General features: G+C 44.1%; 2 protein-coding genes and 1 non-coding gene across 10 annotated transcripts in view; 2 read left to right on the forward strand and 1 right to left on the reverse strand.

The window, feature by feature from the left end:
* Positions 1-12,068, forward strand: part of TCTN1 (tectonic family member 1) — a 30,250-nt gene extending 18,182 nt beyond the window's left edge. For 3 of the 4 annotated variants that reach the window (XM_053587449.1, XM_053587451.1, XM_053587452.1), the window contains 7 exons: positions 3,664-3,798; positions 4,812-4,937; positions 5,325-5,410; positions 5,966-6,106; positions 7,776-7,938; positions 9,951-10,076; positions 10,941-11,092. In XM_053587449.1, coding sequence (XP_053443424.1) covers positions 3,664-3,798; positions 4,812-4,937; positions 5,325-5,410; positions 5,966-6,106; positions 7,776-7,938; positions 9,951-10,076; positions 10,941-11,084 — 921 coding nt within the window. In that variant the 3' untranslated portion in view covers positions 11,085-11,092. Of the gene's footprint in view, positions 1-3,663; positions 3,799-4,811; positions 4,938-5,324; positions 5,411-5,965; positions 6,107-7,775; positions 7,939-9,950; positions 10,077-10,940; positions 11,093-11,927 lie in introns of those variants that run through there. The other variant, XM_053587450.1, reaches the window with a different exon arrangement.
* Positions 12,069-12,232: 164 nt separating this feature from the next.
* Positions 12,233-26,428, reverse strand: part of HVCN1 (hydrogen voltage gated channel 1) — a 33,326-nt gene continuing 19,130 nt past the window's right edge. For 4 of the 5 annotated variants that reach the window (XM_053587455.1, XM_053587453.1, XM_053587454.1 and 1 more), the window contains 4 exons: positions 22,187-22,468; positions 17,685-17,789; positions 15,094-15,325; positions 12,614-12,833 (listed from right to left, as the gene is read on the reverse strand). In XM_053587455.1, coding sequence (XP_053443430.1) covers positions 12,628-12,833; positions 15,094-15,325; positions 17,685-17,789; positions 22,187-22,468 — 825 coding nt within the window. In that variant the 3' untranslated portion in view covers positions 12,614-12,627. Of the gene's footprint in view, positions 12,369-12,613; positions 12,834-15,093; positions 15,326-17,684; positions 17,790-22,186; positions 22,469-26,428 lie in introns of those variants that run through there. The other variant, XM_053587457.1, reaches the window with a different exon arrangement.
* On the forward strand, positions 25,828-25,934 carry LOC128585132 (U6 spliceosomal RNA). Its single transcript, XR_008379877.1, has one exon. It is a non-coding gene; the product is annotated as a U6 spliceosomal RNA (small nuclear RNA).

Here is a 26,428-nt window from a genome sequence, read left to right on the forward strand (position 1 = left end):
TGCAGAGAGATGAATTAACTTGCTCACAGCTACACAGCCGGGAAGCAGCAGAGCTGGGACAGGAATCCAGGCAGTCTGGCCCCAGAGACCTTCACTTCACCATGATGCTGGATTAAGCTCTGCTCTGTGGCACATCCCATGTTACAAGCTTCACACACGTTCCCTCTTTATCCTGCAGCTATGCAGGACATAGTAGACTGGGACTTCCAACTCACAACTCTGAACTAAAGCTTGTGCTCTAAAGCAGCGGTCCCCAAACTTTTTTGTACCAGGAAGCAGTTTCTTTTTCTTTTTTTTTTTTTTTTTTGCAGTTTTTGGCAGGGGCTGGGTTTGAACCCGCCACCTCCGGTATATGGGGCTGGTGCCTTACCCCTTTGAGCCACAGGCGCCGCGCCAGGAAGCAATTTCATGGAAGACAGTTTTTCCACAGACCTGAATGGAGTGGGGGGGGCTGTGACAGGAGATAGAGCTCAGGCAGTGATCTGAGCGATGGGGAGCAGCTGCAAACAGAGGTGAAGATTCACTCACCTCCTGCTGTGCAGCCCACTTCCTAATAGACCACAGACGGGTACTGTCTGTGGCTTGGGGGTTGGGGACCAGAGCTCTAAAGAACAAGCATACAAACTAATAGGGATGTGTTAGAGGATCAGAAATATAGAAATTGGATACAGTCTCCCTGTTAAGTGAAGACTATCATGATTGCCCAGTATCCTTGTCAGTATTTGTTGAGCCATCAGAGAAGATTTAAGCAGAGCCCTTAGTTTCATTGTTGTTGGGTTTTTCTTTAATTTTTTTCTTTCCTATCATCATAGAAGCAAATGGATAGTTTAATGGTTAAGTATGCTGTAGTTCTTACTAGCAGGAGGTGTGAGATGGGATGTGGTTGAGGAAGACATTGGGGACATCAGAACAGTCCTCCCATTTTATTCTTCTGACTATTCCAGTGAAACATTGGGACTGGGGCAGTTCTTGCCATTTACACTAGTCCCTCAGTCTTTCCAAAGCTTATTTAAACTGGACCCTTCAGTTTTTGCCAATAAGACCTATATACTAGGCCGGGCGCAGTGGCTCACGCCTGCAGTCCTAGCACTCTGGGAGGCCAAGGTGGGTGGATTGCCTGAGCTCAGGAGCTCAAGACCAGCCTGAGTAAGAACAAGACACCATCTCTAAAAATAGCTGGGTGTGGTGGTGGGAGCCTGTAGTCCCAGCTACTCAGAAGGCTGAGGCAAGAGAATCACTTGAGCCCAAGCGTTTTAGGTTACTATGAGCTGTGTCACTACAATATTCTACTGAGGGTGACAAAGTGAAACACTGTCTCAAAAAAAAAAAAAAACCCTACAGCTCAGCGCCTGTAGCTCAGCGGCTAGGGTGCTAGTCATATACACTGGAGCTGGCGAATTCAAACCCAGCCCGGGCCTGCCAAACAACAATGACAGCTACAACCAAAAAATAGCCAGGCATTGTGGTGGGCACCTGTAGTCCCAGCTACTTGGGAGGCTGAGGCAAGCAAATCGTTTAAGCCCAAGAGTGTGAGGTAGCTGTGAGCTGTAATGCCACGGCACTCTACCCAACCCTGTCTCAAAAAAAAAAGACACACCATGGAAGTGGTCCATCAGAGGCTCAAATGGAAAGGTGGGCATTTTCTTGGTGTCATTGCTAAAATCAGGGGTCAGTTTGTTTCAATGAAGCTATCCAGGGTTGTCTTTGGATGACTTAAACAAGGGCTAATTAATTCAAATTGTAGCCTAGAAGCCTAGAAATTCCTACATAACCTTTTTTTTTAATTTTTAATTTTTTTAGAGACACGGTTTTGCTCTATTATCCAAGCTAGAGTGCAGTGGCATGATCAGACCTCACTGCAACCTTGAACTTCTGGGCTGAAGTGATCCTCCTGCTTTAGCCTCCTGAGTAGTTTGGACTATAGGCATATGCCACCATGCCAGGCTAATTAAAAAAAATTTTTTTTGTAGAGACATGGTTTTTCTGCATGGCCAGGTTGGTCTCTAATCCTGTCCTGAACCAATTTTCCTACCTTAGCCTCCCAAAGTGCTGGGATTACAGGCATGAGCCACCACATCAGGCCTCTACATAATTTTTAAACTCATCAGTGCAGCTGGTTATGCAGAGGGCCTTGCTATGACTGTTTTTGCCTTCTGCCCCTCTCAACACATGACAGCTTGTCTTTATCATGAATCATGTCCCATTCTTCTGTGAGAGGTAGTTGACTTATATAAAAGATAGTTGCAGGTCTTCTTGGTCATGGGAGCAGACAAAGACTGCTTATTTATCTCTAAAGTGACAGCTTAAATACTTAGTAATTTTAAAATAGTAAATAGCATGGTATGTGATTAAGAGCAAAGTTCAAGGCCGTATAAACAGCTGATACATTAGGTTCCTTCCTAACCAGTAGCTCCCAAGAATTGAAATTTAGAGCAAATAGATTTGTCCTATAGTATGAGAAGGTCCAACTACCTTTAGAAGGTTGCTCACTGTTTTGTCAGTTTGCTAGTGATGCCCATAGATGAAAAACGTCCTTTAATAGCATTGAGATAACCAGAGCTTCCTGATGGTGCTTAAAAGGTTTCACTGATTGTTTTCTTTTGCTAATAATCTCACCACCCAGAAGTAACCACTTTGCTTGCGTGTGTGTGTGTGTGTGTGTGTGTGTTTGTAGAAGTTGTGTATAATAGGGTCATGTGTACATTTAGGGAAGCTTTAAGGATATATATCCTGGGACTTAATATGGAATGTGCACATGTACGTATGGAGTGTGGGGTTTATCAGGAGGAGTTGAATTTTAGGGATGAGAGAGTATATGTGTATCAGTGGAGGTTTGTTTGAAATGTAATTCACATTCCACAAACCTCACCATTTTAAAGTATACAATTCAGTGGTTTTTAGTATATTCACAAGATGGTGCAACTATTACTATTTAACTTCTAAACATTTCATCACCCCAAAAAGAAACATGTGTTATCAGTCACACTTCATTCTTCCCTAGCTCTCTCCCCAAACCACTGGAAACAACTGATGTACTTTTGTCTCTGTGGATTTGCCTATTTGGACATTTCATATATGGAATCATATAATGTGTTCATCCTTTTGCAAAAATTTGGCTTATTTTACTCAGTATGTTTTCAAGATTGATTTATATGCTAGCATGAATCAGTGCTTCATTTTCATGGATGAATAATATTCCTTTGGATAGATATACGATCTCTTAATTATCTCTTCATAAGTTGATGGACATTTAGGTTGTTTTCAGTTTTTAGCTATTGTAGAGTATAGCTGCTATGAACATTTGTGTACAGCAGCGGTTCTCAACCTGTGGGTTGCGACCCACAGGAACTATATTAAAGGGCCGCGGCATTAGGCAGGTTGAGAACCACTGGTGTGTAAGTTTTTGTCTGGACATATTTTTTCAGAGGTACCTGCTTTTAAGATTTTAGTTTTATACTTCCATGTATTTTCTTTGTGAGTGTACATAGGCTTTTCCATATAAATATCTGTATTTTTGCAAATATGAGCACAAAGCATTTCTGTAGCTTGCTTTCCTCCACTTGGCATGACGTTAGTGGAGGTTTGTTTCAAGTTTTTGTTATTTTAATCCCCTCACTTCTGTGTACAGTGCCTTTAACCATCCAGGTCTTCTTCACTCTGTAGGTCTCTATCACTGTTCAGTCTATCGTCATGCAATCTCTAAACAAAACGCTCACCCAGCTGAAAAGAACTAGCGTAGTATGGCCTATGCTCATCAATGCTGGACCTGTTAGCATCTGCAGGAATGTCGTTCTTGAGGTAGGTGCCCAGTTTAGCTTGTCTGTTTGTGCTGGACTCAAGCTGCATGTCCTGCCGGTAACTGCACACCCTCTGAAGGAGGCTCTGGTGCATACTATGGTCACTTTGCTTGTCTTGGCATCCTGTTTGCCTTTACACCATCTCATCAGAGGACATTTTTTACTTGTCTCCATAAATCTAGTGACTTGCAAGAATACATTAAATTTTTGTAGTTTTTGACCAGGCATGGTGGCGTCCCTGTAATCCCAGCATTTTGTCAGGAGTCAGAGACCAGTCTAGGTAACATAGTGAGAACCCCCTTTAAAAAAATTTTTTATTGGGCGGCGCCTGTGGCTCAGTTGGTAGGGCGCCGGCCCCATATACCGAGGGTGGTGGGTTCAAACCCGGCCCCGGCCAAACTGCAACCAAAAAATAGCCGGGTGTTGTGGCGGCCGCCTGTAGTCCCAGCTACTCGGGAGGCTGAGGCAAGAGAATCGCTTAAGCCCAGGAGTTGGAGGTTGCTGTGAGCTGTGTGAGGCCACGGCACTCTACCGAGGGCCATAAAGTGAGACTCTGTCTCTACAAAAAAAAAAAAAAAAAAAAAAAAAAAAAAAAAAAAAATTTTTATTAGCCAGACATAATGGCACTTGCCTGGAGTCCCAGCTTCTCAGAAGGCTAAAGCAGGAGAGGTCGCTTAAGTCCAGGAGTTTGAGGCTGCAGTGAGCTGGGTAACAAAGCAAGATCCAGTCTCTAAACAAAATTTTTTTGTTCTTGCTGCTGTTTTTGTTAGGCTAATTACATTCTGCTTGAACCAGAAGAGTTGGAACTTAGGTAACTAGGCACAGAGAGGCTCAGAGGCTTTCCACTGGGAGTAATGCTGAGGGAACACCTTATAATCTGACTGGATAGCAGAGAAAAGCTTAAACAAATGGGGAAATGGGAAAAGATTTGCTACCAGTGGATATTTTATTTGAGTTATTAATAAAGCTACTGAAATGGAAACAGGTATATTTGGAGTATCATTTTGTTTTTAGGTAAAGTATAGCCTTACATATACGGAGGCAGGTGAAGTTATAAAAGCTGATCTCTCTCTCCTTCTGGGGATAATTAGCAGTGTAACAGTTCCACTGCAGCAAAAGTTTGAAATTCATTTTATTCAGGTAAGTTTGGTCAAATTTGTGTAAGTATTTAATTGCCAAGTTAATAACTTCCTAGTGAAAAAATCCTCAATTTAGAAGTCTTATCACATCTAACACTTTGTAGTGAACGAAGGGCTTGCATGTGGCATGTAGAGTTTGTAATACAACTAAGTATAGTCCTTGCATCTTTTCCATTTGGGAATAAGATTCCCTTCCAGGGTAGCTTGTTCTTCTACAGTGTGACGTACTCCTACACTCAGTAGATATATTTATAGTTATGAGTAGGGGGAGAAATTCTTTTATTGGTTGGTAATTGCAGATTTTATTATGAAAAGCATTTCATTTTCTCCCTGCCATCTTTTTATTAAAGTGAGAATTATGTGGGGGCATTTTTATATTGTCTTTCAGCAAAATACAAAGCCGGTTCCTCTCAGTGGAAACCCTGGTTATGTTGTGGGGCTCCCACTAGCTGCTGGCACCCAGCTGCAGAAGGGATATCCTTTTTGGTGCTGTAGGGAAGACCGATTTCCCTGTCCATGTGCGTGGACTGCAGTTCTCTTTGTTGCTGAGGGACCCAGGGCCTGTTTGTGGGAAAGAGAGATAAGTCCTAGCTGGAGATTCCCCTGGGTGGCTCTGGCGGGTTGTGGGTCTGACTGCCCAGCAAGTGGGGCTGAGTGGAGATTGGCTGTAGGGGGGAAAACAGCATGTCCTAAGAAAATGTCAGTGTTTTAAAATGAAGATCTTACAACAGAAGAGTTGACATCTAGCTGTATTTAATTTCATATTTAAACAGAGACTTTTAAATAAATGTAGTGATTTTTACAGTTTAGAATTAATTTTGAAAGGCCAGTTTCTTAGGATTTTTTTTCTAAGTGTCTACTAATCAAGGAAAATAGTTATAAGTATTTTTGCCCTCTCCCAAGAAATAACTGTAAAAATCTCTGAGGCCCAGAGAAGGTGTATTTGGGTCTTAGTCATGTCCCACAAGTAACACTGTCTTCTTACCTGAGAATCAGCACTGGTTGATTATCCCTTAACTGTCTGTGAATATCTGGAATCATTCAGACCATGAATAGATATGGACAACTTACTATTCTTCGTAGCACAGCTGAGCAAGACTGCTTAGCAGTTGAGGGGATCCGGACCCCAGTATTGTTTGGTTACAATATGCTATCTGGTTGTAAACTAAGGTAAGTGAATAACTGGGTTCTATTTGAATTTGTGTTGATCAGAAAACAAAGCATTTCCACTCATCCCCATTCAAACCTCTGCATCAGCTGATGAGCTCTTACAAAAGCTACACACAGATTATTATCATTATTAATGAATAGTAGCAAAACTATTACAATCATTTTTCTTATCAAATGTGGCAGAGTAAAAGTCTCAGGGATTTTTTGTTTCATTTTTTAAGGTTGTATAACCTTTGAGTTAATAGCAAAAATACTTCCTCTAAAAGTCTTTTCTATATTTCTAAATTTTAATATACACAGTACAACAAAACCATGGGGGGAGTGCCTATATGTGATCTGTTTTTAATTTATCTTTTTGTTTTCAAATATGCTCATAATACAAAATGTCAAATACCTCTGCACAGTGTGTTATAAAAATAGTAGCTATTACCCTAATTTGCCCCACCCCAGAGTTGGTGGGGCAAATCTTCTAGCCTGTTCTTTGGAAACCTACTCCCAGATCTTTAGATAACTTGCATATAATGCTCCTTCTTGATTTTTTAGTTTTATGAATTTTGTATTGCGTTCCCACCTTAGAAGACGATGATTTGGCTCTTAGCCCTTCATCCCCTCCCCCTACCTGCACACCCCCCACATCTCCCCGGGGTGCCTACAACATTAGTTTGGTTGTAGATCCACTGTTACCCTTTATACTTGCTGAGCCCTTTAGAACAGTGTCTCTCAAAGGTGGTTCCATAGAATACATGCCCCAAGATGTCAGAGGGATAGGCCTATAGTCCAGTATGTTTGAGAAATACCAAATTAAAGTTAAAACCTGATTCCTTCTTATAGGACTTCTCAGAGCCTTTTTTTTTTAAATTTCAGATTAATATGAGGGTACATATGATTAGGTTACATTCTTTGCATTTATAAGGTAAAGTCCAAGTTGCAGTTGAGTCCTTCACCCAGGTAATGTGCCATATACCCCTACATTGTACGTATTAGGTGGGAGCTTACCATACCCGTTCCCCCTTCCCTTTTCCTCAGAGCCTTTAAGTGTACATGTGCTTCAGGAAGGACATTGGGATGTGGAAGTACAGTGTTTCCTCAGCTGTTGACCATGGAACCCTTCTTGTACAGAGCTTCAGTGGAATGCAGTTTAGGAAAAAATATTTTGGACCTATCTCCCTGGCCAAGATTATGCAAAGTTAGAAACATTTTGTTGGTTTTGTTTTATTTTATCAGTTTTTATTGTTTTTTTCTGAGATACGTCTTGCTCTGTCACCCAGGCTTGAGTGCACTGGTGTCATCATAGCTCACTGCAATCTCCAACTCCTGGGCTCAAGTGATCCTCCTGCCTCAGCCTCCCCTGTGGCTGGGACTACAGGCACCCACCACACCCAGCTAACTTTTCTGTTTTTTTGGAGAGGCAGGGTCTCACTATATTGCCCAGGCTGGTCTTGAACTCCTGGCCACAAGCAATCCTCTCACCACGGCCTCCCAAAGTGCTGAGATTACAGGTGTGAGCCAACATGCCTGGCCTAGAGACACTTTAGCTTCTGTCCAAATAACCCCCCATTGGAGAGTGATAAAATGATGAAACTGAAAAGGCATTTGTGTTGAGGCCTTTAAAAACTGCTGGTAGATGAACAGCAGACTTGTTCAGTTGACCTCTTTTTTCTTCCCTAAGACTGACCAGAGCTCTCCCATGCCTGCTGGTTGCACAGAGGGTGGAGAGCCTGCTGAAGGGCCAGGCTTTCCCAGATTATGTGGCTCCTTTCGGAAATTCACGAGCCCAGGATGCGCTGGACTGGGTACCTGTCCATTTGGTCACCCAGTCATCCAACATGAAGGTAAAGGGGAGGAAGGTGAAGGATACATGTTAGCAGTCTCTGCCTCTTCCAGATAGGGTGACAGAGGAGCTGGGGAAACCACCTATTTGGGAGGTAGGTTGGTTCTGGGCTTTGTTATCAGATGGGCCTGACTTTTTAATACTGATTTTGTACATTGTTAGCAATGTCACCTTTGACCAGCAATTTTGTGGATTTGAGCCTGTTTCCTCATTTGTGTAAAGGGAATGAAAGTCATGGTACCAGCTACATGGGGTACTAGAGAGGGTTAAATGAGGTTCATCTGGCCTTGACATGGTGCTACCATCCTAGGATCACTTTGTGATTGTTGGTGTTCCCTGAGCCCCCTTTTTAGGCATCTGCAATATGATAGACAAGTGTGAGGCCTGTCTCAAAGATTGAGACTTCTCCCATCTGTTGTTCCCCAGTCTATGGAAGGTAGCCCACACATGAGAGCTCTCACAGCTTCCCAAGGAGTTTAATGGAAGCTGACATTCCTACAAATAGGTTCCCTGGTCACATGTGATTCCTCTGCCCACCTTTCCCTTTTGTCTTAACAGTCAGAGTGTAGGCTGGTCCCATCACTGGAGGCGTGCTCTCCATCTTATCCTCTAATTGCCTGGCTTTTTCTTGTCACAGTTTCTTCAACCTCTCATTATCTGCTCAGCGTATTTATAGCATGGGCACAGTGAGTGAGGACTGGCTCAAAGCTCCAAGCCTGCCCTCCCCACTGAGTCCCTGAACTGTTCAGTCCCTACCACTCCACTGTTGGGAGTCTTGGCTCAGCTCTGCTGTCCCAGTGAAACAGACAATTTTTTTCTGACTTCTTGGTGGTGGGCAAAGACATCCAGTTATTATTCCTCCTCAGAAGGGAAGACGCAGGTAGGGAGGAGAGCAGCAGTGTGCACAGAGCATTGCCCAGGTCTGTACTGGTCCCAGGCACAGGCCTCATAGGGCCTGCAGCGGGTTTTGCACCAACCCCACAGGAAACCCAGGTAGAAGCCAGTGCAGAGCATCAGCTATGCTCAGCTTACCCCAGCTGACCTTCTAACAACAGGACATCTGCAAGGATTGTTTAGCCTCCAAGGTTTTTATTATAAAAGGCAGTTCCAAGTTAAAGAATTCCATCAGTGCTTTTTTGGCAGGCACCAAATTTAGCAGGCCCGTGTCCTGAAAAGAGGTATTTAAAAACTTTTTGTTATGGAAAAATGGTAAACAGTCACGGAAGTAAAATAGTACCATAGAGTCCCCATCTCCCAGCCTGCAGTTTTAATAATTACCACATTTGCCAACCAAAGGGACTGCAGAGCAAGGAGGTCAGGAAGGCCTAATTGCCCATTTTCCCCTTGGGGCTGCCCATAACCAAGGTCCTGGGGAAAAGCCTTAGACCTGAGCATCCAACAAGCTTGGCAGCTCCGTTGTGGCTCAGCGTCCTCAGTGCAGATGACGAGTTGTTCATGTTTTTTGACAACATACAGACACTGCCTGGATACCCAAATGTTATATCTTAATTGCCAATTGATGAAATGAGATAAGTGAAAAGAAAGCACTTAAATTTCCTCAGTGTATTTCAAAGTGATATGCAACCAGGCCTAATTTCTGTCCATTAATAATTCCATTTTGGAATTAGACAGAAATTAGGCCTGGTTAGTTTCTCTCCTGAAGTCTGAGGTAGATGTAAACAGGTAGATGAAGTTAGAGCAAGTAAGGCCCTGAAGGTTCCACAGTTGGGTACTGGCCTTATACCACACAATTTCAGGTGATGCTGCCTTTTTAGAAATACAAGGGGATGGAAAAATTATGCTTTAGGTGTTAAAATATTTTTGGAGCATTGAGGACTTTAAAATACAGCTTTTTCTAAGCTGTTTTTATCTGAACTTATATAGTCTATTCATTCTCTTGTTCAGAACATTTTGTAATATGTGAAACATTTTATAATTAAAACTGAACTACAGATTAAGTTTGGCTTGCGGTTGTGTAATATTCAAATTGATTAATGCCATTTTATTTTGCAGGATTCTTGCCAGCTCCCAGTGGCTTTGGTTATAGAAGTGAAGTGGACTAAATATGGCTCCTTACTAAACCCACAGGCCAAGATAGTCAATGTAACTGCGAATCTAATTTTATCCTCATTTCCTAAGGTAGGCCTAACTTTAGTTTGGATATAGGTTAACACAGAAGTCCAAACAAAACTCAAGTGTGATAGGTGAATTTTATTACTTTATGGAAAAGATTACAATGTAAACAATCTGTGTTCTTAAAACTATTTAACAAAGTCATTCTTGATCTTTTACTTTAGAGAACAAAACAACTCCACTGACAATGGTTCTGCTCACATTGGCATTCCTGTTCAGATTTGATCTTTAAAATTCCCATGAATTTGAGTTATGAATGATATTTGTCGCGTACCAGCATGAGAGAGAGACCTCTCGAGACCTGGAGCGAGTGGGGAGAGTTGACTTGAGTGGAAATGGTGGGAAATTGAGAAATACAAAGCCATGAAAGACGGGGAGAGGCAAAGAAAGGCAGGATGATGTCAGGAGCGCTGACACAGCTGATGACTGCAGCCAGCCCCTGAACCGCAGCAACAGCTTTATTTATAACAAGGTTGCATAAATCTTAACACATGGGGTAGAGATCATCCTTAAAGAGGAAAAACCGTGTGCTTGCCGATAGCAAGGAAAGTATGCATGGGCTAAGTGACTTCTGACAGATGAAAATAATATTAAGGGAGGAAAAGTGGTTGGAGGTCACTCCCTGAGTATTTCCCAGGCTGTGGGGGCCTTGCCGGCCATAGTCTGCTCCCCACACATATTGATATGTTCATTAGGACAACCTAGGGAACACTGTTCTTTTCATCCAAGTTAAAGGCAGATTAGTGCTCTGGTACCTATCAGATTCATAAACTGACAGTGGTTGAGTGAAGAAGAGATTAGAAAATGTCTCATCTTTGTTACCCTGCTAAACACCAGACGGGGGCTTGTATTTCTGGCTTTTTATTACAGACCAATGCAGGAAATGAAAAGACGATTCTTATTTCCACCGTGGTTACTTTTGTTGACGTGTCTGCACCTGCAGAGGCAGGCTTCCGTGCTCTGCCAACGATCAATGCCAGGCTGCCCTTTAATTTCTTCTTCCCGTTCGTTTGACGTAAGTTGTTACTTAAGGAAACTGTATCCCGCTTCTAGTCCTCACCTTTACAATAGTGTACATTTGGGGCCAGAAGTCCCTCAGAGAGAATGAATGATGTCTCTTAACCCTTGAGGTTGCCTCCACACCAACATGCTACCCCTCTCCACTTGCTTTCCTCCCAACTTTTTTCTTTTTGGGAATTTAATTCTATTTGGTTTTAATTTAGAATGGGGAGACATCTGGTCTTGGTCATTTCCAGTACTGAACACCTGGTCACATACAGAAACCAAATTGTCTTTGGGGAGATGGTAAAGAAAACAGATCTTGAAATAGCATAGGTGTGGGAAGGTCTTGCCATTTACTCACCCCTGCCTTTGAGTTATTTTTAAAATCTTTGTTGTTTTTAGTTCAGGTTCTCTTTCAGGTCCCACTGAAATGAGTACAAAAATAGCAAAATATTGTATCAAATCATGTGAGTAGAGTACAAAGCCTCCGGAGGGGATTGTTTCCCAAATATCATGTTAATTACAGTGCAGTCTTGGGTCTAATTGCCATTTCTGTACCAGGCACTGTAGCTAGCTAGCTCTCCAAATGGCAGCTGGTAGGGGATACCACAGAGGAAAGAATATAGTAGGAGGGCCCACGCGAAGGAGAGAGTTTATTTTAAACAATAATTGTACAGTAATTGAGAAAAGTGTTGTCAGGTGGCAGAACTAGGTGGTGCCAGCTAGAGTCTGGGTGATGCAGCTGGGAAACACACTCCTTGGGGAAACTGCGACAGGCGAAGCTGTTTCGAAGAATTTGGAAATAAGACTTTTCTAGAAAGGGTCGGTAGCTAAAGTAGCTTCTTTTTCTTTCAGAATACGCATATGAAAGGATATGCCAGCTCCATGAGAAATTTGAAACCTATACATTTGATGAGATTAAATTTTATATACATCTAGTAGATCCAGCATCATTGCTCCTTTCTAAGCAAAGGAAAGTGTTCAATATGGGAAAATACAGTTTGATACATTTTGTGGTTGGGAATGGGGTGGACAGCTCTTCGTCACACCAAGGAAGAAATAGCCTCCCAAAAAGGCTGTGTCTACCCACAGTCCAAGCTGGACGAGAGTGCAGCCGTGGCATCAAACCAAACCTCTCACCAAATGGCCCAAGGAAAGGTGGCTGTCTCTCTCATCCTGGCTCAGGCCTGTGAGGCAGGGTCTTCTCTCTGGGGTGGAATTGGTCCATGTCTAGTTCACCTCACCCAGAAGTCCATGCTGTCTCAGTAATTTGTTAAGTCTTTCAATTTCTTGTTCCTATTGGAAAAGCAAACATGGGGATTTACTTTGAGTCCCACCAGGGATGTGACAATCGTTTAGTGAGTTCCAGGACCAGAGACACAAAGATGAATGAAAACTGTAATCTTTGTGGAATTCAGTCCTCTGAGGAGCCTGCGTCCATCAGACAGCAACACTGACAGACACACTCATTAAGGGACCTGGCAGAGCCCTGGGGTAGCAATTCTTCGGGAAGGATGTGGTACCTAAGCCAAATATGAAGCCAAATAAGGAAGACTCAGTCAAGAGACAGGTGTTCCAGACTAAAGGCACCACAGAAACATGCTGAAGGAGGGGACTGCAAACATTTCCCCACCAAGTGTCCTCTTACCTTCTCAGAGCAGCTGAATTCAAGGTGTTGGATCTTGGCAGCCAATTGAATGTTCATCTGTTTTAACTTCAAGAGTTGCCGTTCTGAACGTGTTTTAACTGAGATAATTATCCCTGAAATAAAAATGAGGTTTTCAGTGATACTTGTTTTTAATGTAACAAGTGTGTTTCTAATGTTAACAACAACAGAACTATGAGATGGTCATCATTTAAAGGTAGCAGAACTAGGCTGATTGGGGTTTCTTTTCTGAGCTGCTTAGTATCCAGTTATACAATATATCTCTTTAGCCTACATGGCTGGAAAATCCTTAAAAAATAATCACTGAGTGTTAAGCTCCTTAATCCAGAACCTGCTCATGCCAGTATCAGCATAGAGCTGCAGTGTGCAAAATGCTGTGGAAGCACAGGTGGGAAATACTCCCTTTCCCTGTAAACAGGAGCAGTTTCAGTAGAAACCAAAAGGCTTCCTTCTTTCCTGTGACAGAATCCAAATGAATGTTCAATTGCAATTAATGATCTTTAATTGCAGGGTGGTGCCTGTGGCTCAAAAGAGTAGGGCGCCAGCCCCATAGGCCGGAGGTGGCGGGTTCAAACCCAGCCCTGGCCAAAAACTGCAAAAAAAGTCATTTTAAATGATCTTTAATTGCAAGATCTAAACTTGCTCATAACCAGCTCCTAAAGCCAACGAGAGTCCACAGATGGAGCTGTTTATATAGTCCCACATCCAAAACAGACCTGGTCCTTTACCAGCCAGGTCACACTGGAGCTGAGGGCCATGGAGCCTGGGGCACTGTGACAGGACTCACGAGCCAGCCAAGGGAAGGAACTCAACAGAGGCCATGCCTGCCTCAGACATACTGTCACTCTGTCTTCCTCCAATGATCCAGTCTGTTATATTGGGCCCTGGTCTAGGGACTCCCAAAGCTGGCCAGACACACAGAGCACCTGGGAGAGCTCAAAAAACAAATACCCTGTCTGGGCTGCGCTCCAGACTCTTTGAATTTGGCTCCTCATTAAAAAAAAAAAAAAAAGGCCTCAAAGGTGACTGAGACAGCAGGTCCACAGATAGGCATTTGAGCAATTCTGACCAGGTCACTACTAGCTGAACAGAGAACCAGCTGGAGACCACTCCGTCTATAGAGAAATCACAGCATAAGCATTGCTTCTCTGGAACTGAGGCCCCTGGACCATAGGGTCTGTGTGAGGAACAGGATTTTTACCTGAAATATGGAAAAACAGTATTTCCCAAAGTACATTCTCAGAGCCAGAGTCTTATTGCAAGCGAATAGGCGTTACTTTCCCCCAGAAGCACCAAAACATCAATTTGGAAAACCTGAAAGATGTCAAGGCTTCCTTGTGCTAGTGTGCCTTTACTCTATCAAGGGGAGGAACCCGGCACAGAGCATTTCTCAGCCTACTTGCCTCCCTTCTGGAAAGTACCCTCCCAGGGTGGGCCAGGATTTGATAAAATCCCCTTAGGAAACACCAAATTAAAAAGATAGATGCACTGGCAAAAGCCAGGAGGGGCTAGTAACTTTTTCTTTTTTTTTTTCTTTGAGACAGAGTCTCACTATGTCACCCTGAATAGAGTGCTGTGAGGTCACAGCTCACAGCAACCTCAAACTCTTGAGATTCTCTCACCTCAGCCTCCCAAGTAGTTGGGACTATGGGTGCCCGCCACAACGCCTGGCTATTTTTTTTAGTTGTAGTTGTCATTGTTGTTTGGCAGGCCCGGGCTGGATTTGAACCCGGCAGCTCCAGTGCATGTGGCTGGCACCCTAGCCGCTGAGCTATAGGCGCCGAGCCAACCCTTTCCATGAGAATACAACCTAATAGAGAAGGCAGTTCCTTCTCAGAACACACATTCTGGTCTCAATTTGTAGCCACAGAGGTGGTAGTGGGATGCTGGATCACACCACTTCAATTTACTATTTTTTTTTTTTTTTTTTTTTTGTAGAGACAATTTACTATTTTTTTATGGCCCTCGGTAGAGTGCCGTGGCATCACACAGCTCACAGCAACCTCCAGCTCCTGGGCTTAAGCGATTCTCTTGCCTCAGCCTCCCGAGTAGCTGGGACTACAGGTGCCCGCCACAGCACCCGGCTATCTTTTTGTTGCAGTTTGGCCGGGGCTGGGTTTGAACCCGCCACCCTCGGCATATGGGGCCGGCGCCCTACTCACTGAGCCACAGGCGCTGCCCTCAATTTACTCTTAAGGAAAAAGAGAAGGTTGGGAAGAAGGCGGTAGCCTCCATAATGGGAACCATGGGTGCACACACACATGTGCCCTGAGTGTCAAAGCAGCCATGCCTCCAACCCAAAACAGGCCCCCCCGCCCCCAGTCTCTCTACTTCCCAGGAGCCCAGGAGACACACCATTGATGATCCGGGCCACCCGCCACAGCCGCAGCAGGATCAACAGGCCAAGAGCCTCAAACTCGTGCTCCCAGAACAAGAGGACAATGTCAAGGATGAACGAGACCACCACCACGATAGCATCCAGGATTTCAAACTTGTGGTAAAAGAACTCCAGGCGGAAGACAAATATTTTAAAGAAAATCTCCATCATAAAAAAGGCCAAGATGACAATGCTGAGGCAGTGGAAGACCTGAAGAGACAAGGAGCCACAGTCAGAGTAGATCTGGGCATCTGTCACCAGCTGGTAGGTTATACAGATGAGCTGACCTCAGTGCACCTGCCCAGTTACCAGAGAGTGATGTCATTTGTTGACTACTAGCACCAGGCGCTGTTCTTGGTGCTGGAAATACAGCCTTGAACACAAGAGACAAGGTCCCTGTTCTTTAAAGGGCAATTTGGCAGTCAATGTCAGAATTAAAAAAAATATCCACCATACGATTTGGCTTAGCAATTCCACAGCTAAGAATTTATCCTTGAGCTAAGCTCACACATGTACAAAGATGTGTTGTAAGGATATTTACTAAAGCATTGTTTGCAGGGCCAGACATTTTCAATTTCCTACATTGTAGAACAATATAAATATCCAATAGGAGACATTCTTCAAATGAATGATGGCACCTCCATATAGAGCACTAACAATTGTAGTTAAATTGTTAAAAAAGACTAAGCTGGGTAATGGTGAGTAGCTATAATCCCAGCTACTCCAGAGGCCAAGGTGGGAGGATTGCTTGAGTCCAGGAGTTCAAGTCCAACCTGGGCAGCACAGCAATACTCTATTTCCTAAAAATAAAGAATAAAAAGACTGAAGCAGATCCATGTGTACCAATTAAGAATGATTACCAAGGGAAAAAAAAAATGAATGGTTACCAAGGCAGGTAGCAAATAAAAAAAGATTGCTAGATCTTCATTTATAAGTACTAGTCCTCAAAGTAAGGTAACCATTTCCAGGTCTGGGATGGGGAAAGTACAAAGTGCTAGATTTCTTGCACCAGAAAGCAAGTCAACTTTCAAAGACTTATGGAGTGTGCCAGAAAGACAGCAGTGAAAAAGACAGCTTTGTTCCCTTGAAGCAGCTCTCAGGAACCAAATCTGGGACACTTTGAACATCAAAAATGACTAACATTGATTGTAACACACTGAATAAAATAATCTTAAGTCCGTAGTGAGGCATACCCACACATGCAGACACAATTGTGGGAAAGAAAGGAAAATTTTTTATAGAAGAATACCCACTACTAAATGTAGAAGGTAAGACAGAACTAGCAAATCATCACTTTGCATCTGCCAGTGTGTTTGCTGACTCAGGCTAAATACCCAAGAGGGTATTTGCTTGGTACCAAAGTGTCAGCAGATAGGTCATTTATAACTGCAAAGGGAAGTGCCCCTGGAGCAGTCCAGCATTTGCCAACTAAATCAAGTGATCCAGCTGAGTGGTACTAAGCTGAGACCCTGGCACAATGTGCCTCCTGAAGACACCACCATCAATGAAGAATGCCCACTGACTGACACCGGACCTATCCTCTAGTGTACATAGGGAGATAAAGACACAGGGTCAAAGGACCTCAGAGGAAATAATCAGGCAAATCCAGAACATGGGGCATCCTATAAGATGATTGGCTGAAAAGTCAATGTCAAGAGGGAAAAAGAAAAAAAAAAAAAAAAAGGGTAGGATGACTCTTCTAGATTAAAATAGAATCCTAGTTTGAGAAAAAGCCCCGTAAGAAATATTCTTGGTACAAGAGAGGACATTTGAATAAAAGTGGTTATTAGATGGGATTGATCTTCTTTAGATATGATAATGCTCTTACGGCTCTGTGGGAGAAAAGACCTTAAGTAATCTTAGGCATGTTGAAGTATTTAGAGGTGGAGTGTCATGATAGCAAATGGTCAGACAGAAATGTTTTGTGTCTGTGGCCATAGACAGCAATAAAGTAAATACAGCAAAATGTCTATGTGTTATTTTTATAATACATATTTGAGAAAAAAGACAGTGACTATAGCAGGTATGTTAATGGTTTCTATTAAAAAATGGAGAGGGAAGATGTTCCTCCTTCCCGGTACAGTCTCAGGCTGGCAGAGAAGATGTCCCAGGGTAGCTCTGGGAAGGTACCAGGATTAAGGAGTTTTAATGTTTCCTTCTGCCCTTTTTACCACTCAAGGTAAGCACATGCCCCAGTAACTTGAGGGTAGGGAAGACCCTCACAGACCATCAACAGAAGACAGGAGGAGAAATGACCCTCCTGCCCCAGGGAATGGGAGAGCTGATCACACTCCTGGTGGACAATCCCTCTCAAATCAGCTACATGCTTCAGCCCAGGGGTCTAGCTTTGCTCACGATTCAAGCCAAGTGAAATGGAATTTCCTGCTTGTGGTAAATGCTCATCTATAATTTGGAAAGGAAGATCCCTTCTCTGTCCCTTGACTAAAACACCCCATCTAACCACTCTCCTGGAAGCCCTTGCTACTCCCAAGGGGTGTCAGTTGCTCCCCCATGAGCCCCCTCAGTGCAGATCATAGCAGTGAACCCCAGCAAAGCAGTGACACACTACCTGGGGGGCGTAGTTTTTCTTGTCTGGCTGGATGATCTTCAGGTCCAGAATGAGTTCAGCAAGCACCAGGAGGGCATCCAGAATGACCAGGCAAATGATGATAACCTGCATACCGAGGGGAAGAGCCAGAAGCCATGAGACCTAACAGGAACCCTCCTCTTGTCATTAAGAGCTGGTTTAGAAAGATGGGTGAAACCAAGTGGTAAAGATGCTAAGGATGGAAGGAGAGACTGCTGGGAGGGACCCTACTGGGGGCCAACCCCTCTCCAGCAAAAGCTGCTTCCTTCCTGCCATCTCCCAGGTCCAGAGCATCTCTGTACTGACCTTGGCCACTTTTTCTCAAATGCTGCCTCTTAAACTGAACTGCCACTTCCTAGATGACAAAAAGTAAATAATCATTTTTGAAGTTTTTATTCCTCTATTTTGGGGGGTTGCTGTTGCCAGGGTACCTGCACAATAGATGCTTAATAATTCAACATGTCCCAGCCTCAGTGATCTGAATCCTGCAAGGGACATAAGGGACTGCCTACTGCAGATCACTGGGTCACAGCAATGGCCACTGTACTCACAGACGAACTCTCATAGAGCTATGAGGTGCTCGCCTGGCTCACATGCTCATCAGAGCTGAGGATTTCCCAGGGAACTGAGAAGAGCTGCTGGGGGAAAGATAATCTCGGGGGCTTTGTGACCTGCTGATGGAGGAGGAAAAGTGGGGATTAGGGTGGGTGGGCAGTTTCACTGATGGCTATTGTGGGAAATAGCTGGTGGTGGTGGCAGTCATAGAGGCAGAGGTAACTAATGGCAGGCCTGGCCCCTAACTCCTCCATAATGCCACAAGCCTTGGCACAAGCCTCAGCATTACCAAAGCTTCAGTGAGAGCACTAAGGGTGGGGTAGAAGGGACAGCATTCTGGGAGATGGTGGTGGAATCACAGCCTTACCGGACCCTGCCCTACAGGACCCAGGAATTTCTGGACCATCACCTCCTTCCCCCAGGGCCTCTCCTCTCACACTTTCCAATAATAGATTTTGATCTCTGAAAATTAATCTGTTATCTTGGCAGTTTCCACAGTGTCAGGATGAAATTAAACAAGGCCTATATAAGAGCAAACTATTAATGCTTTGACAAGTTCAACCTATAGGTAATAATTTCAGTAATTAAAGTATATGATGATGTGGTTTACTGTGAAAATTGCCCAGCAAATTACTTTGTAATGCAATTTTTACACATATCCAAATTCAGCAACTTAATAAAGATTCAAGCCTCTGCTGAGTTTTTTTCTTCCATCATTTTATTTTAGAGCTAAAGGGATCTAAGCGCTCACGTGGTCTAAAATTCAGGCACAGAGACTTTAGGAACAAACCTGATATTCAGCCATAAGAAGGAATAAAGTTCTGATATATGCTACTGTGTGGATGAACCCAGAAAACATCCTATTAAGTGAAAGGAGCCAGACACAAAAGACCACATATTACATGATCCCATTTATATAACATGTCCATTCCTTAGAGACAAAATGCAGATTGATGGTTGCCAACATCTGGGAAAGGGGAGGAATGGAAACTGCTTAGTAGGTACAGAGTTTCCATTTGGGGTGATGAGAATGTTCTGGAACTAAATAGTGGTGAGTTCACTATCACAACATTGTGAATGTACTAAATAAATGCCACAGAATTATCTACTTTAAAATGATTAATCTTCTGTGAATCTCACCTTAATTTTCAAAAGAAGCCACCAAAAAGAAAAATGAGACTGGCTTAGCGCCTATGGCTCAAGCAGCTAAGGCGCCAGCCACATACACCTGAGCTGGCAGGTTGGAATCCAGCCCAGGGCCCTTCAAACAACAATGATGGCTGCAACCAAAAAATAGCGGGGTGTTGTGGTGGGCACCTGTGGTCCCAGCTACTTGGGAGGCGGAGGCAGGAGAACCGCTTGAGCCCAGGAGTTGGAGGTTGCTGTGAGCTGTGATGCCAGATCACTCTACCCAGGGTGACAGCTTGAGGCTCTGTCTCAAAAAAAAAGAAAGAAAGAAAAAGAAAAAGGAGACAGACTGACCCAAGTACACAAAATTACAATGCCTGGTAATCCCCGAGGCCCTGAATTTCTAATTCATAAGGCAGTACTAGTTTTGAGGGGAACCACAGCACAAAGAAAAATGCTAATAATTCAATGAAGCCGGTTAATTCCAAATCCTCACCCTGGCAAAGACAGCCATGACCAGCTACACAGGCCAGAGGTACAGGGTGTGGGCCCTGGCATGAGCTTTAGTGTTCTCCTGGGGAGAATGGGGATGGCCACATTTTCTACACCAGAACAACAGTGGGAGGATGACAGGAGGTAATGCATGGAGAATGTTTAGCACAGGGCCTGGCCCACGGTGCTAAGGAATAAAAGTGAAGTCCTTGACCTTTGGGACCACCTGGCTTGCTTCTATCCTGTCCTCTTAAGAGTTTTCCTGGAAGCCTGAATCACCCCATGTTCTCTCCTTTGGTTGTGCTAGTCTGTATCAGAAATAAAAGCAATTATCATGTCGCCTTGGTCACCTCAAACTACCTGAGAAAGGGATTCCTGTTTGCTGATTCTACTTGCAGTGATCAACACCCCTGAACCCTCATCTGCTACTCCAGCCTGGCCTCCCTGTTTCCACTCTGAATCTCTCTATAAATCTGAGAACCTTTCATGGCACTACCTACTGATAACTGTCCCTCACCTCCTCTCTTGTCAAGTGATGGCTCTGCTTGGTTACACCTGAGCCACAGACATCCTTCTCTCTTCCTCGGTGCCACAGGCTCTTTCCTGCCTGGGCCCTTGGTGAATGCAGCCCTTCTCCAGGAAAGCTTTTCCCCTCCTTCCCACAGGGTCCCGCCTGCTCAGTCTGCAAGTGGTAGGTGAATTATCACCTCCTCCAACTCCAGTCCTTGATCAGGTCTTCCTCAGGATCTCTCAGAGCCCCTTCTGTCTCCATTTATAACCAGTATTTATCTCAGTGGTAATTCCTGTAACTCATGCCTCTCCACAGACTGTCAGAACCTCGGTGAGGGCAGGGATATGTCCACCACATTTGCTGCTGTAAATAATAGGTGCTCAATAAGCAACTGTCAAGTAAGCAGATAAACATCTTGTTTCACAAAAGCCTTTTTCCCTACAGCAGGCCAAGTGGCTCGGTGGGCCCGGTTGGGGTGGGGATGTCCTGAGGGGTGGTCCAGGGCTCCCCAGGCAGCTGGAAGGAAGTTGGCATCTTCCTTCTCCTGAAATTGAAGGTTTGAGATTTCAACCCCAACGATTTAATACCACGTTTCCCTTCCTGTCACAGGAATGAGCTGCAAGTGCTGTTGGCTTGCTTTGTTTTTTTAAGCCACATGAGTTTGGAAAAGAAAAAAGACCAAAATAAAAAAATCTTTTTTCATCTTGGAACAAAGTCAGTGATGGGAGAGGAAAGGGCTGCTTTCTCTGCTTTCAGAAGGGGCATGGGCTCTAAGGAGGAGCTGCCTTACTGTGGCTTAGACTACTTGCAGCAGTGACCCCAAATTACTTGCCTCTGGGAACCAGACTGCCAAGGAGCTATGTCCTTCCCTAATGCACCAGGCCTCCTGCAGAACCCATGAATTGAAATGTATTTCCAGACATTACTTGCCCACCACAGGGCCAGCCAGGCTTACCTGCACTAGTCCTTCGAAATCAGAAAGATCCTTCACAATGCACCCCACAGAAAGGTCAGTTCCCTTTGCCCATCTGTGAGGACCACACCTTCCTCTGCTGTTCTCCCCATGACCATACCTGGAGGCCAGCGGAGCGTTAAAGCCTAGCAGGTACTTCTGGCTTCATTCCACAAGAGACTTCCCTGGTGATGCATTTCCAGAGCAAGAGACCCTCTTGGTCTTGTTCAAGAGCAGGCACTCAGCTGTCTCCAGTGTTTGCCCTTTAATTTACTTTGTGTATGTGTGTGATAAAATTTGTATAATGTAAAATTGACCATTTTAACAGTTTTAAAGTTGGCATAAAGTTTGGTGGCATTAAGTATATTCAAAAAGTTGTGTGAATCTAGTTCCACAACATTTTCATCACCCTACGTAGAAACCCTCTGACCTGTGGCAACCACCACCACTTCACTTCCTGCCTGTATGAATGGGCCTGTTGTGGACATTTCCTATAGAATCTATGGTCTTCTATGCCTGGTTCCTTTCACTTGGCATAATGTTTTCCTAATTCATCCACATTGTAGTGTGGATCAGCATTTCATGCCTTTTTATGTCTGAAAAATATTCCATTGTATGGCTAGACCACATTTTGTTCTTAATGAAGCTTTTATTTACTTTCAGATTATGGTTGTTTACCCTCTGACAATGCAGGATGTGCCCACTGCATCGTAGCGTGGCATGGGGTGCCTGCACGTGGTGAACATCTGTGGGCTGGAGGAGGCAGTGGTGGAGATGGTCCCACCCTGGCCAGCCGCCTGCCCTTCTTCCCCTGCCTGGGGCATCTTGGGCTTCTGCCCCACCTACCTGAAACCTGTGAGAGCTGAACAACTTCCTCAACTTGCTCCTGAAGTCAAGGGGAGGCCTGGGTGCGGGGACAGGGGCAGCATCTGGGCCCGAAGCCTGGCCCTCCTCCCCTGAGGCTGGCGTAGGTGGCAGCTGCTGGTCCTCCTCATCCTCCTCCTCTTCATTCTCCCACTTTTTGTAGTTGATGTTCCAAGCTTGGTAGTCGTCACCAACAACAGTGAAGTGCCTTAAGAACTTGCTCATCCTCTGGCCGGAAGCCACCTTGGCCCTTCGGGTGACTGCCTGAAGGGGCAGGGACAGAGCACACAAACTTCAGGCAGGGTGGCTCTCAGAGCCCGTGGAGACTGCTCAGATCTGACACTGCCCCCCCCTCCCAGGCTGGGCCACTGTGGATGAAGACAGCCCCGGGTGCTCAGAGCACCGTGAGGTCACAGTGGTTACTCATGTTTCTATTTTTGGAATCTAGGGTCTCAGTACCTATGAGCCAACAGGAAACTCCAGACCCCACTGGGCCTGTCTCTGTGGTTTGTTGGCACCAACCAACAGAATTGGTGCTGCAGCCCAGTCATAAAATACCCACCACAGGCCCAGGCATAAATAGCAGAAGGGCTGCCCCACAGTTCAGAGACATCACACCTGAAAACTGGAGCTGAGAGGCAGGGCAGGGAGGAGAAGCCAAAAGTAAAAGTACCCAGATTTTCACAGAAAAGTCACAAGACTAATGATAAGTAGGGTGATGATTAAAAAAAAGAAAGGAGGGCGGTGCCTGTGGCTCAGTGAGTAGGGCGCCAGCCCCATATGCCGAGGGTGGCAGGTTCAAACCCAGCCCCGGCCAAACTGCAACAAAAAAATAGCTGGGCGTTGTGGCGGGCGCCTGTAGTCCCAGCTGCTCGGGAGGCTGAGGCAAGAGAATTGCGTAAGCCCAAGAGTTAGAGGTTGCTGTGAGCTGTGTGATGCCACGGCACTCTACCCAGCCCACTCTACCCAGCCCACTCTACCAGGTATCAAATTTTTCATAAAGTAATTTAAACTTAAAGGTATGAGTACAAGAAGAGGCAATATAATTACTGGATCAGGAAAATAGCCCGCTCAGATCTGTGTCCCTGAGGGAATCTGGAGGTGAGGCGGTGGCAGTCCAGATAACTGGGGAAAGACCAGAGAGTTAGGACACTTGGCTTTCCCCACAGAAAAATATAAAATCTGATCCCTGCCTTACTCCATGCACACAAAAATAATTTTTAGATGCATTAACATGAATGTGCATAAGTTTATTTAAAAAATCCTTGGCTAGGAGCTGTGGCTATGCCTATAATCCTAGCACTCTGGGTGCCAAGAAAGGAGGATCCCTTGAATTCAAGAGTTTGAGATTGCTATGAGCTATGATGACACCACTGTACTCTAGCCAAGGCAAAAGAGCAAGATTATGTCATAAACAAAAAAACAACCAAAACCCTTTAAAAGTCTTACAACAAAATATGGGCAAGTATCTTCATGACCTCAGGATAGAGAAAGATTGCTTAACACAAAAAACACAAAACAGATGCTTTTATATGATATGCACATGTACACACACAACCCTACAAAGTTAAAAGACACATCACAGCCTGGGAGTTAATATTTGCAATACTTAATAAAGATTTAGTGCCCAAAATATATAAAGAAATCTTACAAGTAAAAAAAAAAAAAAAAAGAAAAAGAAAACTCTATGGAAAAATGGACAATGCATATTAATAGGTCACATAAGAGAAAACCCAAATGACTGAGATGTTCAACCTCACTAATACTCAGGAGAATAAAAACTGAAGTAATAATCACACATCTTTTCACTCCTGAAGTTGGTGAGAATCTCAAGTCTATACATCAAATGCTGGTGAGCATGTAAAGCAATGGGGTGTCTTGAATACTGATGATAGGAATAGACACTGGCACCTCCATTTGGGGAAGCATTTTGGCATTGTCAAGTTGAAGTTAGCATTTTTTTTTTTTTTTTTGAGACAGTCTCACTACGTTGCCCTTAGTAGTGTGGTGTAGCGTCATAGCCCACAGCAACCTCAAACTCTTGTGCTTAAGCCATTCTCTTGCCTCAGCCTCCCAAGTAGCTGGGACTACAGGTGCCCTCCACAATACCCAGCTATTTTTTGTTGCAGTTGTCATTGTTGTTTAGCTGGCCTGGGCTGAGATTGAACCTGCCACCCTCGGTGTATGTGGCTGGCACCATAACCACTGTGCTACAAGCGCTGAGCCACCATACTTTTCTTAATGACATGTTCAAGAATGTTTGCTGAAAATTAGCTAGGTCTCGTGGTGCACACCTGTAATCCTACTGAGGCAGGACAATTGCGTGAGCCCAGGAATTTGAAGTTGCTGTGTGCTAGGCTGACCCCACAGCACTCTTTCCTGGGCAACAATGTAAGACTTTGTCTCAAAAAAACTAAACAAGTGGGGTGGCGCCTGTGGCTCAAGGAGTAGGGCGCCAGCCCCATATGCCGAGGGTGGCAGGTTCAAACCCAGCCCTGGCCAAAAAAACAGCAAACAAACAAAAGCAACAAAAAAACCCCAAACAAGTGTAAGACGACAATGTAGGCCAGACTACATCTGGGAGGCCAACACGGGCAGATTGCCTGAGCTCAAGAGTTCAAGACCAGCCTGAGCCAGAGCAAGACCTCATCTCTAAAAAAAAAAAGAGGCGGCGCCTGTGGCTCAATGGGTAGGGCGCCGGTCCCATATGCCGGAGGTGGCGGGTTCAAGCCCAGCCCCGGCCAAAAATAAAAATAAAAAAAAAAAAAAAAAGAAAGCCAGACGTTGTGGCAGGCATGTGTAGTCTCAGCTACTGGGGAGGCTGAGGCAAGAGAATTGCTGAAGCCCAAGAGTTTGAGGTTGCTGTGAGCTATGATGCCACAGTACTCTACCGAGGGTGACAAAGTAAGACTGTCTCAAAAAAAAAAAAAAATGCAGAAGAATATGAACAAATACCACTTAACCAAAAATTAAAAATACATAGAAAACGTTATACATTATTTTTGACATAAACATAAGCGGAAACATACAAAAAAAAGAGATTTCTGCTTCTGGACACGATAGAGTAACTGGTAGCAAATTATCTCTACTGCCATAAAACTGGAGAAACATAAGAAATTACTATGATCCCTTAGAGAAGAGAAACAAATGAGGTGAACCTCAGAATCTCCCTGGGTTTGTGCCTGGAAGTACTTTGTGGACTTGTGAAAGTAAAGAGTATAGTCCGTGTGGCGCCTGTGGCTCAGTGAGTAGGGTGCCGGCTCCATATACTGAAGGTGGTGGGTTCAAGCCTGGCCCTGGCCAAACTGCAACAACAACAACAACAAAAAAAAAATACCCAGGCATTGTGGCGGGTGCCTGTAGTCCCAGCTGCTCCAGAGGCTGAGGCAAGAGAATCGCCTAATTCCAAGAGCTGGAGATTGCTATAAGCTGTGATGCCATGGCACTCTACTGAGGGTGACAAAGTGAGACTCTGTCTCCAATAAAAAAAAAAAATCATGAAAAAAAAAAAAAAAAGAGTATAGTCAGGGCTACTGAGGCTCCTGACCCTCATAAATTTGCATGGCAAAGTACCAGAAAAAGAAAAGCTGTGCAGAAAAGGAGATCCAAAAAATGGACTACGGGTGCTTGCTTCGGCAGCATATATATTAAAACTGGAACAATACAGAAAAGATTAGCATGGGCCCTGTGCAAGAATGACATGCAAATTTGTGAAGCAGTCCATATTTTTAAAACAACAACAACAAAAACAAAAAATAGGCTTTGGCTGAGTATTAAACTTCATATGTGCACAGCAAGACTCCATAAAGCAGGGCAAAATATAACTTTCAGGAAAAAAACTCAGGAGGAGCTATAAACTAAACAACTATCAGAAATTACCCAGGACTGGGTTGGGAGATGTATGAGTTTCCAAAAGTCAAGAGTACACCTACACATTCAGTAGAAACTCCAGAAAAGCCATGCTTTAAAAGTAAACCTGCTCTAGCCGTAGAGTAAGGGCTACCTTAGACTCATTCCCAACAAAAGTTAAAAATAAGCCTTGAAAGATCCAGCTGATCTCCAATAAAATCAACTACCTATTGGAACAAAACTCAACGCTATTAGTAAGACAATCAGTATATACTTAATAACATAGAATTCATAATGTCTAGCATACAATAAAAATTACTAGACAAATGAAGCAGCAAAAAACGTGGCCCACAATCAGTAAAGAATCAATTAGTA

Source organism: Nycticebus coucang, chromosome 4 (assembly GCF_027406575.1).
Source record: "Nycticebus coucang isolate mNycCou1 chromosome 4, mNycCou1.pri, whole genome shotgun sequence".
NCBI lineage: Eukaryota > Metazoa > Chordata > Mammalia > Primates > Lorisidae > Nycticebus > Nycticebus coucang.